The sequence below is a fragment of the Trachypithecus francoisi genome, unplaced genomic scaffold, assembly GCF_009764315.1.
Source record: "Trachypithecus francoisi isolate TF-2019V2 unplaced genomic scaffold, Tfra_2.0 Lachesis_group10, whole genome shotgun sequence".
NCBI classification, from domain to species: domain Eukaryota; kingdom Metazoa; phylum Chordata; class Mammalia; order Primates; family Cercopithecidae; genus Trachypithecus; species Trachypithecus francoisi.
Window position 1 is genome coordinate 17,881,086 of NW_022681455.1, and position 18,375 is coordinate 17,899,460.

Genomic DNA, 18,375 nt, shown 5'->3' on the forward strand with positions numbered 1-18,375 from the left:
CAGAGCTAATTTCATCCAAATGAAGGCATTCATCAGAATTACCAAAGGTTAAAGAACTCGAAATACTAATCTACTGTATGCAATTGTTTTTATGTTAAAATGTGAGAAATTTTTACTTACCTGAACTACTTATAATTGGTTGTAAAGTACCAATAGAACCAGAAAGTTCTGCTGTTTTTGCAACAGGCACACTAAATGTAAATCCAATCTGTAAAGAGAAAGAATATCCTTATACTTAGTTTTCAATAAGTATCAAATATGGAGCTTTTTTTTTTTCTTTTTTTTGAGACAGAGCTTACTCTGCCACCCAGGTTGGAGTGCAGTGGCGCAATCTTGGCTCACTGCACCCTCTGCCTCCTGGGTTCACACCATTCTTCTGCCTCAGCCTCCCAAGTAGCTGGGACTATAGGCACCCGGCTAATTTTTTCTATTTCTAGTAGAGACAGGGTTTCACCGTGTTAGCCAGGACGGTCTCGATCTACTGACCTCATGATCTGCCTGCCTCAGCCTCCCAAAGTGCTGGGATTACAGGCATGAGCCACCGCGCCTGGCACAGATAAGTGCTTACTTTTATTCCAAGTCAAAAACATCCTTTCATCTATTTTAAGATATGGTTTATCATATTTCACTATCTCTAAAAGTGAGATTCTTATATTGAATGGCAATGTCACAATTTAACAGACAACATTTAAAATTTCTCAGGCATTTTTTCCTCCAAAACAGTATATAAAATAATGATGGTGTGCTCCTAATGTCCAGTTCCAGTTTCTGAATGCCATTTTCTTTCTTTCTTTTTTTGTTTTGTTTTGAGGTGGAGTTTCACTCTTGTTGCCCAGGCTGGAGTGCAATGGCACAATCCTGGCTCACTGCACCCTCTACCTCCCAGGTTCAAGCAATTCTCCTGTCTCAACCTCCTGAGTAGTTGGGATTACAGGCGTGCACCACCACGCCTGGCTAATTTTGTATTTTCTTTTTCTTTTTTTTTTTTTTTAGTAGAGACAGTGTTTCATTCTGTTGGTCAGGCTAGTCTCGAACTCTAGACCTCAAGTGATCCACCCGCCTCTGCCTCCCAAAGTGCTGGGATTACAGGCATGTGCCACCGTGCCCGGCCTCGAATGCCATTTTCTAATAAAAAGTATGAGACTTCTGGGACAACTGATGGATTTCAGCATGTGGCAAGGAAATTACATTTGATCTGTAACATCTACTTGTGTCAGAAGGCAAGAACACAGTCAAAACCAGAAAGTGACATATTAAAATAATATAAACATGCCAAATCTGGGGCAATTTGAATATTAAACTATGTATTATTCTTACCCCAAACATTTACTTTTCCATCATGAAAGAAAAAATGCCCAGAACTTTTCTAGATTAAAGGTCAATCAAGACACGTTTTAACTAAATGCAATATAATGCAGTTGATTAGGTTCTAGTCTTTAACTGGCTCTAGGACCAATAGAAATAAAACAGCAATTAAAGGACAGTCTGGGGATAATGGGGAAATCTGAATATGGACCATGTCGTTATTAGATCATCCCAAACTTCTTGGGTATGATAGCTGTATTGTGGGGATGCAAAGGAATGTCCTTTTTCTTAAGGGATACATGGAGAAGAATTTAGGAAATTCAGATGTTTGCATTTTAACTTTCAAATGGTACAAAAGAAAATGAATATTCATATATGTGTACACTATGTAGTGAAGAATACACAACTGTTCAAAAGATTTTTACAGAGTATTTTTTAAGTTGGAAGAAAAATAATAGTGTTTCTCACCACCAATGGCATCTTAGATTTGATAAAAATATAACATGGCTTTATATATACTAAATATGTATATTTAGTATAAATATATACTATTCCTTGCTTGTTACTTACAGATGATGGAGGTAGTACATCTGCCTCAGTAGATTTTACGATTGGAGATGAAAATTTAAACATGGGACTGCCAGTGCTGCTTGGAGAGGTCATTTGTACCTGGTTTTCCAAATTATTAAGAAATGACACAAAAAGAGCTTTAGAAAAATAAAGTGATAATAAAAGACATTAAGCAAAGTCATTATTCCAAAGACACTAAGTATTTTTTTCCTTTTAAATTTAAAAATCTCACTTTAAGTTCTGAAAAACAGAACTGTAAGTGCTACAAAATCTGGCTTCCTCTTATGAGTACACACAATCTTAGAGGTGGATATTTGTATAAAAAAGTAAAGTAACATCTATAAGAATGTGTTCAGAAGAAGTCAAAGCAAGAAAGCAAGCATTAAAATTTCAGGAGCAGGCCAGGCATAGTGCCTCACACCTGTAATCCCAGCACTTTGGGAAGCCATGACAGAAAGAATTGCTTGAACCCAAGATTTCAAGACCAGCCTGGGTAACACAGCAAGACCTCACCTATAAAAATATTTTGTGGCCAGGAGTGGTGGCTCATGCTTGTAATCCTAGTACTTTGTAGGGCCAAGGCAGGCGGATCACCTGAAGCCAGGAGTTCGAGGTCAGCCTAACCAACATGGTGAAACGTTGACTCTACTAAAAATACAAAAATTAGCCGGGCATGGTAGTGCACACCTATAATCCCAGCTACTCAGGAGGCTGAGGCAGGAGAATCACTTGAACCTGGGAGGTGGAGGTTGCAGTGAGCCAAGATCATGCCACTGGACTCCAGCCTAGGCGACAGGGTGAGACTCAAGCTCAAAAAATAAATAAATATTAAGAAAAAAAATTTTTTTAATTAGCTGGCTGTGGTGGTGTACACCTGTAGTCCCAGCTACTCAAGAGGCTGAGGTGGGAGGATCACTTGAGCCCAAGAGATGGAAGCTGCAATGAGCTGTGATTATACCACTGCTCTCTAGCCTCGGCAATACAGCAGGACACCACCTCAAAAATAAAAAAAAATTCAGGAGCAGATTCAAAGATGTTAAGCCTAGCTGAGAAGTAATAACATGAAACACTGAGTGCACTTCTACCCAAAAAGTATCTTATTGGAAACACTATTTGGAAACAAATTTACAAGAATCTCCTTCTCTATGGTATTGCATAAGAGTTGATGAACACTCCATCATAATATATCCAAGATACCTGTACATTTTTTTAAAAAAGCAAAACCGCATTTCCATTTCCATTTATTATGAGTTATTAATTTCCATAATGAAAATTAACCACTGTTTATAGGATTTTTTTAAATAAAGAATTAAAGAACAAATGTCACCTGTATTTATACAATGGTTTTGTACCTTGTTTGTTAATGATTGAGACGAATTGATGGGTGATGGAGAGGAAGCTGTGATCTCAGGGGAACTAAAATTAAAGGTAGGCAGTGAAGAACTGGTGATTGGTAGAGAGATTTTCGGTAATACCGGAACTTCCATTTCCTAAAACATAACATGTTGCATGATATATTTCATCTTTCACATCATTCTTTTATCTCTACTTATTTTCAGCATGAAAGTATACAGGAAGAAGATGGCACCATGTAGTGTTCAAGTTGTGGGTTCTTCAATCAGAAAAACTAAACAAGATTTTTAATCCCAGCTGTGCCACCAACCAGCCATGTGACTTTGGGACCCTAACTGCCTTCTGTACCAATTTCCTAATTGGTAGAACTGAGGGGAAAAAAAAAGTAATTCTTACAATATACTACAGTTGTTGTATTAATATGAAACATAAAGCTATATATATTAGCCTACCTTACCCATGGTTTTAATTTCCAGCTTCCCTGACCCACGGTTAACCATGATCCAAAAATATTATATACAATAAGATTATTTTGAGAGAAAAAGAGACTACATTCATATAACCTTTATTACATTATAGTGTTAAAATTGTTCTATTTTATTGTTGTTGTTAATCTCTGACTGTGCCTAATTATAAATTAAACTTTATAATAGATATGTATTACAGGAAAACACACAGTACATACAGGGTTCAACACTATCTGCAGTTTCTGGTATGCCCTGGGATTCCTGGAACATATCCCTTGCAGACAAGGGGGTCGGGGGGAGCACCATATGGTCTTGGCATGTGAAACAAGCATTTAGTAACTGTGAGTACTGAGGAGTCTGGACAGCCACTTTGATTTTTAACCCAAATGAACAAAGAGCACCCTAAGTCTCCAATGATCCCCAGATTAAAAACAAACAAAACGAGTTCCACTTCTGCTAAAAGCAGAGTAGCTTCTACTTGACAAATGTTCAGATATACGATAATTATACACTCTGGAAAAAATTATAAAGAAACAATCATCTGAAGGCACGAGAGCAACCAAAAGTGAGAAGAAACTGGATGGGAGAGGACACTCGGAAGATGGGAAGGGCACTGAGTGAGCTTCCTGTTCTCTTCATGAGTTGGTGCCACTGAATACCTGAAGTTCTGAGAGAAAACAGGAAACCTGTTAACTGAACAATCAGCCAGAAAAGGAGGTGAGATGCAGAAATGAAGAGCCACAGAAAGGCAACCTCAAAGTCTACATATAAGCCACCTAAATCCCTGGTGGACCTGTAAACTACACAGCTGTAAGGCAGACGCCAAGCTGCCAAATAAAACTAAAAAGTTTAAGCTGCTGCCTGCTACCGGGGAGACAGAATGAGTTCAGAGAAGTCCACTGCCAGCTAAAATAATTTGAATACTTCAAATGGATGCAGTTTATTGTAAATAAATCACACCACAATAAAGTTGATCCAAAAGCCCAAAGCAAAATAAAGACACTTCCAGATAAAACTAAGAATCTACTTCCATAAAACCTGCTCTACAGGTTCTTCAGGCTGAAAGGAAATGTTACCAAATGGAAACTCAGATTTCAGAAAGACATGAGGAATATGTTAGCAAACAACAACTTTTTTTCTCTTAATTTCTTTAAAATAAATTTCACTATATATAAAGTAAAAACTACACATTGAATTTACAGCCTCTCCAGATGTAATACAAGTAAGTACAGCATAAATGCCAGGGAAGACCGGGAATAAATCTAACTATATAGTTGCAATCTTGTTATTTTTACAGGATGTGGTATGAAAGTAACATAAAGTAATTTGAAAAAAGTTATGGAAGACAGAGAAATCCCAAGAGGAACCACTAAATAATGCAAAAGAGGGAGAGTTAAAAATCTAACAAATTAAAATGACTTGTAACCCCAGCACTTTGGGAGGCCGAGGCAGGACAGTTTGAGGCCAAGAGTTTGAGACCAGTCTGGGCAACACAGCGAGACTCTGTCTCTATAAAAACTAAACAAACGAAAAACTAGCCAGGTGCAGTGGCATGCCTGTAGTCCCAGTACCTGGGAGGCTGAGGTGGGAGAATGGCCTGAGTCCAGGAGTTCCAGGCTGTAGTGGGCCATGACTGCGCCACTGCACTCCATCCTGGGTGACAGCAAGAACCCATCTCAAAAGACAAAAACAAAACCAATAAACACAGAATTCTAATAATATATATTAAATAATTAAATAATAAATATCCCCTTAACCCCCAAATGGCAGCTTTCAAAAGGAACAACAGAAAACAATGGATCAATGGTAGCCATCACTCCAACCATATCAAAAATTATATTAACTATAAATGGATTTGGTGTTCCAATTAAAAGACAGAAAATGGACAGAAAGGCAAAACTCATTTGTATGCTGTTTACCTGAGACCTACTTTAAGTATAAACATGGACAGGCTCAAAATATATGGATGGAAAAAGATACACCCTGAAACTACTAAGCTTAACAAGGCTTATTCCAGTAAGAAGAGTGGCTGTATTAATACCAAAGTAGATTTCAAGACAAAAAATATTTCCAAAGGTTTTTTAAAAAGGACACTTAATAATCTTAAAAGGACAAATCACTATGGAGCCACAGAACAAATATAAAGTGTATGCTCTCATGAGGGCCTCAAAATACATGAAAAAAAAATTGACGTTAGGCGTGGTAGCACATGACTGTAATCTCAGCACTTTGAGAGGCAACGATAGGATGATCGCTTCGGCACAGGAGTTTCGAAATCAGCCTGGGCAATATGGTGAGACCTTGTCTCTACAAATGATTTAAAAAATCGGCGAGGTATGGTGGCACGTGCCTGTGGTCCCAGCTACTTGGGAGGCTCAGGTGACCATGCCACTGCACTCCAGCCTGGGTGACAGAGTGATATCTCATCTCAGAAAAAAAAAAAAAGACATAATCAAAGGGATAAGACAAATTCACCAAATAAAAGTTGGCAATTTTAACCCCCATCTCTCAATAACTTAACAGGCTAACCATACCCTCCCTCCTCATGAAAAATGAATAAGAACAAGATCTAATACTATCAGCTTACTTCTATAGATCACTATACCCAACAACTACAGAATGTATTTTCTTTTTTTTTTTTTTTTTTGAGGCGGAGTCTCGCTCTGTCGCCTGGACTGGAGTGCAGTGGCCGGATCTCAGCTCACTGCAAGCTCCGTCTCCCAGGTTTATGCCATTCTCCTGCCTCAGCCTCCCGAGTAGCTGGGACTACAGGCGCCGCCACCTCGCCCGGCTAGTTTTTGTATTTTTAGTAGAGGCGGGGTTTCACCGTGTTAGCCAGGATGGTCTCGATCTCCTGACCTCGTGATCCGCCCGTCTCGGCCTCCCAAAGTGCTGGGATTACAGGCTTGAGCCACCGCGCCCGGCCAGAATGTATTTTCTTTAAGAATTATCATGCAGGCCGGGCGCGGTGGCTCAAGCCTGTAATCCCAGCACTTTGGGAGGCCGAGACGGGCAGATCACGAGGTCAGGAGATCGAGACCATCATGGCTATCATGGTGAAACCCCGTCTCTACTAAAAAAAATACAAAAAATTAGCCGGGCGAGATGGCGGGCGCCTGTAGTCCCAGCTACTCGGGAGTCTGAGGCGAGAGAATGGCGTAAACCCAGGAGGCGGAGCTTGCAGTGAGCTGAGATCCGGCCACTGCACTCCAGCCTGGGCGACAGAGCCAGACTCCGTCTCAAAAAAAAAAAAAAAAAAAAAAATTATCATGCAGACCATATACTGAACTATAAAATAAGTCTCAATACATTTCAAAACACTGAAGTCATAATCTCAATCTTTTTCTAATCACAATGAAATTAAATTAGAAACCGATACCCTCCCCCCAAATATTTGGAAATTCAATACATTTCTAAATAATCCATGGGTCAAATACAAAAATCAGAAGAAATTAAAAAACTACAAAAGCAAAATTACAAAGCTTCTAGAAGCAAGCACAGGAAACTATCTTTGTAGCCTGGCAACAGGCAAATTTTCCTTAGGACACAAAGAATAAAAATATTAGAAAAAAAAATCCAGGTTTCATAAAATTTACAATATAGGCCAATCAAAGGATATCATTAAGAAAATGAACAGGCAAGTCATACTGGGAAAAAAATATTTGTTAAGACATGTATCTGACAAAATACCTCGGTCAAGAATTTATAAAGACCTCCTAAAACACAGTAAGAAGACAACTGGCTGGGCACGGTGGCTCACGGCCTGTAATCCCAGCACTCTGGGAGGCCAAGGCTGTTGGATCACCTTAGGTCAAGAGTTTCAGACCAGCCTGACCAACATGGAGAAACCCATCTCTACTAAAAATACAAAAAAAATTAGCTGGGCGTGGTGGTGCACACCTGTAATCCCAGCTACTAGGGAGACTTCAACCTGCGAGATGGAGGTAAGCTGAGACCACACCACTGCACTCCAGCCTGGGCAACAAGAGCAAAACTGTCTCAAAAAAAGGAAAAAAAAAAGAAGATGACAACCCAATTCTTACAAGGGCAAAAGAACTGAACAGAATGGTCAAGAGCAGTGGCTCATGTCTGTAATTCTCACACTTTGGTAGGCCAAGGCGGGTGGGTTGCCTGAGCTCATGAGTTTGAGACCAGCCTGGGCAACACGGTGAAACCACGGTGTCTCTAATAAAACACAAAAAATTAGCTGGGCATGACGGCATCCGCCTGTAATCCCAGCTACTTGGGAGGCTGACACAGGAGAGTTGCTTGAACCTGGGAGGCGGGGGTTGCAGTGAGCCAAGATCACGCCACTGCACTCCAGCCTGGGTGACAGAACAAGACTCCATCTCAAAAAAAAAAAGAAAAAAAAGAAAGAACTGAACAGACACCTTACAAAAAAAGATGCACAAATAGCCAATCAGCACATAAAAAGAACACAATATTATTAGTCATCAAGGAAATGCAAATTAAAATTACAATGTGATACCACTACACACAAACCAGAATGACTAAAATTTAAAAGATGACTATCAACTATCGGTAAGGATACAAACTAAATAAAATGTTCATACACTGCTGGGAGGGATATAAAATGGCACAAACACTTCTGAAAACAGTATGATGGCTCCTTAGAAAGTTAAACATACAACTTAGCACCTCTTCTTCCAGGTATTTACCCCAGAGAAAAAAATTATTTACAAAAAGATCTGAACAAGAATGTGCCTAGTAGCTTTAGTCACAACAGCCAGGGACAAAAGGATATGTAGTGAGTAACTATATGAAGTTGCAGAACAAGCAAAACCAATATGTGGTGGAAAAAATGAGAACAGTGATTGCCTCTGGGGTAGGAGGTAACGGCAACTGACTGAGAAGGAGGACAACTGAAATTTCTAGGATGATAGAAATATTCAATATCTTCATGGGGCTTGGAATACACGTGTAAGCATTTGTCAAATTTATTAAATGGCACACCTAAGAATTTAACATTTCACTATATGTCAATTTTGCTATATTATAAAAAAACAAATATTAACTCTACTTCATTCTATGTATGCTGAAGTATTTGGGGGCAAAGCATACTAATGTCTTCAACTATCTTTAAAATGCACCACAACAAAAAGATGGGACAGGTAAAATTTTTTTTTTTTTTTTTGATAAAGCAAATGTAACACAAAATGTTGGAATCTAACTGCTACTATGTGTATCCACTGCACAGTTCTTTCAACATTTCATGTTTGAAATGTGTCATAATCAACTGAGGGAGGAGGAGCAAACAAAAGATGCATCTGGCTATTTTTGTAGGGAAGCTTCTCTTCTCTGTCCAACCTCTAGTGGACAGAGAACCCTAAAAACATCAACCATATAATCTACTCTCTCATGCCAACTCCGTAAGGCACACTCATGTCCACACTGGTTCCTTATTTTACTGACCTTGAACCAATTCTTTTTTTTTCCTTTTTGAGACGGAGTTTCGATCTTGTTACCCAGGCTGGAGTGTAGTGGTGCGATCTTGGCTCACTGCAACCTCCGCCTCCTGGGTTCACGCCATTCTCCTGCCTCAGCCTCCCAAGTAGCTGGGACTAGAGGTGCCTGCCACTACACTCGGCTTTTTTTTGTATTTTTGTATTTTAGTAGAGACGGGGTTTCACTGTGTTGGCCAGGCTGGTCTCGAATTCCTGACCTCGTTATCCGCCTACCTCAGCCTCCGAAAGTGCTGGGAGGTAGAGCTTGCAGTGAGCCGAGATCGCACTACTGCACTCCAGCCTAGGCGACTGAGCAGGATTCTGTCTCAAAAAAAAAAAAAAAAAAATCGTTCCAAATGGGTAATTTTACATACAGAGTTCTACTAACCTGAATTTAATGGATCAGAATACATCCATTCCTGCTAAATAGCAACACTATCGGAAATTAGCATAATGTGTTTATATTTCATTAAAACTAAATCTCTTCCATTTGACTCTTCCAAAGGCCCATGAAAATACCGCCCCCACAAAAATAACTTTAATCTTTTTTTTTTTTTGAGACAATCTGTCACCCAGGCAGGAGTGCAGTGGTGTGATCTCAGTTCACTGCAACCTCCCCCTCCCAGGTTCAAGCGATTCTTCTGCCTCAACTTCCCAAGTAGCTAGGATCACACCCAGCTAATTTTTGTGTTTTTAGTAGAGACAGGGTTTCACCATGTTGGCCAGGCTGGTCTCGAACTCCTGACCTCAGGTGATCTGCCAGTCTCAGCCTCCCCAAAGCGCTGGGATTACAGGTGTGAGCCACAGTGACCGGCCAATCTTAATTTTTTACCAAAAATTCCCACTAATTACAACTGAACAAAGAAACGATTCATGGTCTGAACATATCTGACATCTGATACAAACAAGCAGCATTGCGTTCCAAATAACTACAGAAGTGTGTATCCAAACCTATTCTATATAGATATAAAACACAAGGTGGGGATGGGTATGGTGGTTCACCCCTGTAATCCCAGCCCTTTGGGAGGCCAAGGCGGGCTGATCTCTTGAGGTCAGGAGTTTGAGACCAGCCTGGCCAATATGGTGAAACCCCGTCTCTACTAACAATACAAAATTTAGCTGGGCATGGTGGCATATGCTTGTAATGCCAGCTACTCAGGAGGCTGAGGCAGGAGAATTGCTTAAACTCAGAAGGTGGAGGTTGCAGTAAGCCGAGATTGCACCACTGCACTCCATCCTGGGAGACAGAGCAAGACTCTGTCAAACAAACAAACAAACAAACCACAAGGTGGGCAGAAAGTTTGGGGCTGACATCACATTAGTACCTCTTTCCTCAGAAATGTGGACACTATAACTTCAGGGTGGAACAGAGCCAGCAACGGGAAGAACTGAGTGAAGAATCCTGCGATGCAAAATTGGCAGTTGGCAGTTGGCCAGAATGAAGAGAAGGGGCCCAAACAGGGGAGGAGGTGATACAGACATGAGTGAAGAGGAGTTTTTTTTTGTTTTGTTTTGTTTTGTTTTTAAAAGACAGAGTCTCCCAGGCTGGGGTGATCCTCGCACTTCAGCCTCCCTAGTAGCTGGGACTACAGGCGCTGACCACCATGCCTGGTTAATTTTTGTCATTTTTTTGTACACATGGGGTTTCGCCATGTTGCCCTGGCTGATCTCAAACTCCTGGGCTCAAGCGAGCCTCCCAACTTGGCTGGCACCAGGTTTCTGAAGAAAGGAAAGCTTTACTTAGAGTCAACCAACAAGGAAGACAGGAGTCCAGCTCAAATCTGTCTCCCCGCAAATTGGCCTTAAGGCAATATGTTTATTAGGAAAGGTTTAGCGGGTAGATTCTGGGGCAGCAAAGAGGAGGTCTGAAAAGTCCCTGGTCGTGCACAGTTGTCTCTTCAGGCATCTTTACGGGCCACATGTGCAAATTCTGGGGCAGTTAGAATGAAATGTGGAAATCTGGGCTGTGATGTCAGCAAGCTCATTCTGCAGACTCTAATTGGTCATATTAGTTCCAGCCAATTTCAGTCAGTTTTGTTATCTCACAAGTGGAGAGGGCTTCAGCAAGCTGTTTCTTATCTGCCATCTTGTAAGTTCAAGAATACCTGTTAGCCACTGATTTCTTTAATTCTTTGGAGCATGGCTTCACCTTCAGCTTCAGTTTTTAAAAATAAAACTTCTGAGATCTTAAGCTGAAGCTCAGGTTGATTATCTGTAGCTTAGTTTTAGCTGTCTTGCAGATACATGTTTGGTATGACTTTGTTGTAATGAACAGTTCGTTTTATTAATATTAATAATATTTTGCTCTTATTGTCCGGCATACTAAAAATTATTTTCTGGCTGGGCACAGTGACTCACACCTGTAATCCCAGCACTTTGGGAAGCGAGGCGGGTGGGGATCACCTAAGGTCAGGAATTCGAGAAGAGCCCGGACAACATGGCAAAACCCCATCTCTACTAAAATAAAAAAATAAAAAATAAATAGCTGGCCTTAGTGGTGCGTGCTTATAATCCCAGCTACTTGGGAGGCTGAGACATGAGAATCACTTGAATGCAGGGGGTGGAGGTTGCCATGAGCCAAGATCGTGCACTCCAGCCTGGGCGACAAACAGAGTGAGACCCTGTCTCAAAAAAACAAAACAAAACCTGGTGCCATGGTACGGGTTCTGTGCTCATCAGGCAGTAAGCCCTTTTGTTGGGTAAGGGAAATAAGCAATATCTATACAATGCATCATGTGGCAAACAAAGCCAAGTTGTATTTACCTCATACAGAGATAAACTTTACAAAACAGGCCACAGATTTTACCAGGAAAAGTAAAAACTTGTCAAAAAAGAATAAACTCATGCTACATGAATCAGATATCAGATTGGTGCAAATATAATTGCAGTTTTGCATTATAACAATTTGCCACTTGATAACTGGAATACATTCTTAAATGTGGTTACATTATACATCATTTTAATGCAAATTTCTCCCTTTATGTTATTTAGCTGATGACTTACTACTTGCTATTTATTTTATATTATTTTAGACTGGAAATGATGTTAGACAAAAAGCAAGTTTGAGTGATTTTCTTATTCGAGTTCAAAATGGATTGTAAAGCAGCAAAGACAACTCACCAACATCAACAATGCATTTGGCCCAGAACTGCTAATGAACATATACTGCAGTGGTGGTTCAAGAAGTTTTGTAAAGGAGGCTGGGCATTGTGGCTCACGCCTGTAATCCCAGCACTTTGGGAGGCTGAGGCAGTCGGATCACTTGAGGTCAGGAGTTCAAGACCAGCCTGGTCAACATGGTGAAACCCTGTCTCCATCAAAAATATAAAAAATTAGCTGGGCCTGTGACACATGGCTGAGAGTGAGGCAGGAAAGGGGAGGCTCGGAGGCCTCAGGAGGCTGAGGCAGGAAAATAGCTTGAACCCAGGAGGAGGAGGCTGCAGTGTGCTGGGATCATGCTACTGTACTCCAGCCTGGGCCACAAAGCAAGACTGTCTCAAAACAGAAACAAAACAAAACACCCAAAGAAGCACACAACAACAACAAAAAACAAAGTTTGCAAAGGAGACAAGGGCCTTGAAGATGAAAAGTGTAATGGCCAGCCACTGGAAGTTGACAGTGACCAATTGACAGCAGTCACCAAACCTGATCCTCAAACTACACGAGAAGTTGCCAAAGAACTCAACGTTAGCCATTCTATGGTCATTCAGCATTTGAAGCAAATTGGAAAGGTGAAAAAGCTCAATAAGTGGGTGTCTCGAGCTAAGTGAAATTAAAAACAATTGTTTTGAAGTGTCGTCTTCTCCTACTCTATGCAACAACAACAAACCATTTATCGGATTGTGACACGGGACAAAAAGAGGATTTTACACGATAACTGGTGACAACCAGTTCAGTAGCTGAACCAAGAAGAAGCTTCAAAGCACTTCCCAAAGCCAAACTTGCACCAAAAAAAGGCCACGGTCACTGTCTGCTGGTCTGCGGCCAGTCTAATCCACTACAGCTTTCAGAATCCTGGCGAAATCACTACATCTGAGAAGTCTGCTCAGCCAATCAATGAGATGTACCAAAAACTGCAATGCCCGCAGCTGGCATCGATCAACAGAAAGGGCCTACTTCTTCTCCACAACAACACCCAATGGCACACTGCATAACCAACACTTCAAAAGTTGAAGAAATTGGGCTACAAAGTTTTGCCTCATCCGCCATATTCACCTGACCTCTCGCCAACTGACTATCACTTCTTCAAGCATCTCGAAAACGTTTTGCAGGGAAAACACTTCCATAACAGCAGGATGCAGAAAATGCTTTCCAAGAGCTTGTCAAATCCCAAAGCACAGATTTTTGTGCTACAGGAATAAGCCAATTTATTTCTCGTTGGCAAAAATGTGTTGATTGTAATGGTTCCTGTTTTTTTCAATAAAGATGTGTTTGAGCCTAGTTATAATGATTTAAAAGTCATGATCCAAAACCCCAAATACTTCTATACCAACCTAATAAATTCCTTATTTACACAAGGTAAGACAGCCCATTTCTTTTGTTTTTGTTTTGTTTTGTTTTTGAGACAGAGTCTCGCTCTGTTGCCAGGCTGGAGTAGAGTGGTGCGATCTCAGCTCACTGCAACCTCCACCTCTGGGGTTCAAGTGATTCTCCTGCCTCAGCCTCCCAAGTAGCTGGGACTACAGGTGTGTGCCATCACGCCCAGCTAAGTTTTGTATTTTCAGTACAGACAGGGTTTCTTTTTTTTTTTTTAGACGGAGTCTCGCTCTGTCGCCCAGGCTGGAGGGCAGTGGCGCAATCTCGGCTCACTACAAGCTCCGCCTCCCGGGTTCACGCCATTCTCCTGCCTCAGCCTCCCAAGTAGCTGGGACTACAGGCGCCCGCCACCACACCCGGCTAATTTTTTGTATTTTTAGTAGAGAAGGGGTTTCACCGTGTTAGCCAGGATGGTCTCGATCTCCTGACCTCGTGATCCGCCCATCTCGGCCTCCCAAAGTGCTGGGATTACAGGCTTGAGCCACCGCGCCCGGCCTACAGACAGGGTTTCATCATGTTGGCCAGGATGGTCTCGATCTCTTGGCCTCTTGATCCGCCCCTTGGCCTCCCAAAGTCCTGGGATTACAGGCATGAGCCACTGCGCCTGACTGCCAACCCATTTCTTAAATATAATAAAGAGCTTTAATAACAAAAGAAAATTGGTTTGCTACAGAATCTACAAAATTTATATACTGTTTGTATGATCAACGGCATTCAAGATATTTCCTTTCCAGATAATGATATACAGTAATACATCCCCTCCCTTCATAACACTCTAGTAGAGCGAGAAACAGAGACTAAGGGAAAGACAAAGCCTCCAAACGAGCAATCGAGCCAAGTCTACTAACATAATCCCAAATCTCATTACAAGTCAATGTATATGGCAGAAAGTGAAAACTGCTAAGGAAGTCATAATTCTGGTGAGCTATAGTACTGCTAACTAGGAGAAGCAGAGATAAAAAGAATGCAAGGCACTCCACTCCAAGCCTGAAGAGTAAAATACCAATAGGCATGAAGAAATCTAAGACATCCAACAACTTCAACCAAAACATGATTTTGTTTCCATCAACATAAATAGAAAAAGCAAGTTTAAAAAGCTAAAAATATACGCCTAAAACTCAAGGGTCAATAAGAGAGTCACCTGTGAAATTTTAATTAGAAACAAATGACAAATGCAAGGACCATGTATCAAAACTCAAATGGTTAAGCTAGGCTGAAATGCATTTATAATAAAACTAAAATGAAACTTGCATTCAACTCAAAGTAGTTAGAAAAAAGAACAATATATAGACAGAAAAGTTAACGTAACCAATCTTAAATCTGTCCCTACCTTTTCCAAACATTTATGGTCAGAATATATAGAGAACTCTTTCTAACAATAAATTATATATACATACACATACATATTTCTTAATATACATAAAAGAATTATATATGTATACTTCCCCATAGGAAAAAAATGGATCAAGAGAAAACTCAAATATCAAAAAAACACACAGAACGATGGCCCAAGATCTATCTATTGTCATATGGTGGAAATACTGAACTGCAAAACTACCTTGAAGAGAAAACATGGCAACATCTAATAAAGCTGAAGATGTGGATCATCCCCTATAATCCCAACAATTCCATTCCTAGACAAATATTCTAGAGAAAATATCACACGTCTGCAGACAGAAAAGTGCATATTCACTTTAACGTGTATTAGAAATCTACCAAAATGTATCCTGATGGCAGAATGGATTATGGTAAATCTTCAAACTGGATAAATATATAAGCAGTGAAATTAAAAAACTTACAGTTACCTTTCACAATACAACACCAAAAAAGGAGAAATAGGCAAGTAAGAAGAATACAGGCAGGGCACAGTGGCTCACGCCTGTAATTCCAGCACTTTGCGAGGCTGAGGCAGGCGGATCACTTGATGGCAGGAGTTCGACCCAGCCTAGCCAACATGGTGAAACCCCATCTCTACAAAAAATACAAAAATTAGCCAGGTATGGTGGCACATGCCTATAGTCCCAGCTACTTGCATGGCTGAGGCACAAGAATCGCCCGAACCCAGGAGGCAGATGTTGCAGTGAGCCGAGATTGCACCACTGCACTTCAGCCTGAGTGACAGAGCGAGACTGTATCTTAAAAAAAGAATACATATAGCATTAATCCTATTCATGAACTTATTTACATATGTTTTACAAACAGACAAAACTATACAGTAATACCAAGGGTCAAATAATTTCAATTGCAATTCCCTTATTTGAAAAAGTACGGGTACTTTTGTTTTGTTCTACGATACCCATGAAATTTAAGGTACTAGGTTAGGTTTTTAGCATACATTTTGAAAGAACTGAGTCAATAGCAGATTAACTTTGCTCTGGGTCTCCTCGAACCCCACCCCTACAAGTCTCCCCTAACCACCACCACACGAGTGCTTTTTAAATAAACCTCAAGAATATATGAGTATACAACCCTACCTCCTCCTCTGGAGGTTTAGAAGCAACAAAGCGTGTTCTTTCTCGTCTCATCTTGCCACCTCCACCACCTACTCCAGAAGATAAACCATTGGCTGCAGGCAAACTGAAATTTGGATATGAAAAGCCACTGGCAAATAAAAAGAAAATTAAAACAATTGATATATTATTCTGGTCCATAACTTGTTAACTAGAACTGCTAACAAGTAAAAAAATATATATACACAGCCAAATGTGATTCTAAAATCTTAGATTTCTTTGTATAAAGTTTCTGTTCTTTGATTTTAATCTTCAAAAAGGTACATATAAATCAAATACAGACCTTACAAGTTAAATATAAAGAAGTACAGCTGTATAAGAAATGACAGTACCTTTCTCGTTGTTCTCTATTTTGTCCGGGTGTCATATTTTTTTCATATCCAGTCTGAGGGGAAAATACACACATATTTACGTTTGCTTATTTGTTGTAATTTTCTTAGTACCACCTTGCTCCCTATTAATTTTAATATTTAGAATCATGAATTTGATGGCTTTTTAGTTAATGAATCCTGAAATTTGAAATTATACCCTGACTTCTGAATGGTAACCAAGAGTTATGGTGAGATTATACATAAAAAATGTCAGTGAGCACAACCATTATTTTAACAAAATGGTGGTATATAGACAATACACTCACTAACGTAACCACAAAATTACTTTTACTTATCCCTCTTTTTGTCCTGCTAATTGTGCAACCAAATATACAAAGATATTCCTTTCGAAATGCCTCTCTGCAACTTAAATAATTAATATGTCCACTGAAAGGAATCAAGACTCCTTAGAAAAATGGCTGATTACAGGGCTGGGGCAGGAAATGCATGTGAAGAGCCTGAATTATCTTATAATATCAAAAACCAATTAAGTGCTCAAAAAGATACAGGCAAGAATCATCAATAATGCTAACATTAGTGGCTGAAAAGAAGATAATTGGGAAGTTTCCTTCCCACAAGATACTTATTCATTATGAAAGGTAAAGTAGTAATTTTATAGTCGAGAATCCTCACAGACACCACTTTATGTAATAACCACACTGCCAGGAATGGGACAAACTGGTAGCCTGTGCCTTCTGAACAGTGAGAACAGCTCAGCACACTCCCTCAATGGTTTTCACAGCCAAAAGTACGTAACTGAAATCTAATCATGAGGAAACATCAATCATAAAACTACAGAACATTCTACAAAATAACTGGCTTCTATACTTCAAAATTATCAGTTGTGAAACACAAAACAACAAAAACAAAAAACAAAAGGAACTGTTCTAGACTAAAGGAGATGAAGAGACATGAGGATTAAATGCAAGACACGATGTTACAATTTTTTCTTTGGGGCCAACTGACAACATGTAAATAGAATCTGTAGACTACAGTGTTCTGCAAATGTTAAATTTCTGGGTTTGACCACTGTTATGCATTACGTAAGGGAACTCGTTTATAAGAACACAGAGAAAAACATACAGCAAATGTAGTAAAATGTGAAGTTCACGAAATTTTTCTTGTAAATCTGTAAAAGTCCAATATGCTAAAAAATATATATATATGAAATATGTGTATATGTGTGTGTGTGTGTGTGTGTATATATACTGGCTATATATCCTATGATCCAACAATTCCATTTCTAAGTATAAATCCAGGGGAAATAAAAACATGTCCACAAAACAAAAAAACAAAAACAAAACACACATAAATGTTCATAGGAGCATTATTCATTATAGCCAAATATATATATGTGTATGTGTATATATATATATAGAGAAAGAGAGAGAGAGAGAGAGAAAGAGCGCGCACGCGAGAGAGAGTCAGGGTCTTACTCTGTCACCCAAGCTGGAGTACAGTGGTGCAATCATAGTTCACTTCAGCCTCGAACTCCTGGGCTGTCACGTGATTCTCCTACCTCAGCCTCCTGCCTTGCTAGGATTACAGACACGCACCACCACATCTGGCTAATTTTTTAATTTCCTCTAGAGACAAGGTCTCGCTATGGTGCCTGGGCTAGTCTTGAACTCCTGGCCTCAACTGATCCTTCTGCCTGAGCCTCTCAAAGCACTGGGATTACAGGCATGAGCCACTGTGACCACCCTATGTTCAAAATATTTTTCAAAAATTTAATGTTAACTTAAAAGTATGGAGGGAGATAAAGCAAATATGACAAAATGTTAATGACTGGTGAATC

At 40.0% G+C, this 18,375-nt stretch overlaps 1 protein-coding gene across 6 annotated transcripts in view; it reads right to left on the reverse strand.

Moving 5' to 3' along the window:
- NUP153 (nucleoporin 153) overlaps window positions 1–18,375 on the reverse strand; it is a 114,354-nt gene that overhangs the window by 29,774 nt on the left and 66,205 nt on the right. For 4 of the 6 annotated variants that reach the window (XM_033216324.1, XM_033216321.1, XM_033216322.1 and 1 more), the window contains 5 exons: window positions 16,539–16,591; window positions 16,171–16,297; window positions 3,228–3,365; window positions 1,876–1,974; window positions 121–208 (listed from right to left, as the gene is read on the reverse strand). In XM_033216324.1, coding sequence (XP_033072215.1) covers window positions 121–208; window positions 1,876–1,974; window positions 3,228–3,365; window positions 16,171–16,297; window positions 16,539–16,591 — 505 coding nt within the window. The remainder of the gene's footprint in view (window positions 1–120; window positions 209–1,875; window positions 1,975–3,227; window positions 3,366–16,170; window positions 16,298–16,538; window positions 16,592–18,375) is intronic. The other 2 variants (XM_033216323.1, XM_033216320.1) reach the window with 1 other exon arrangement.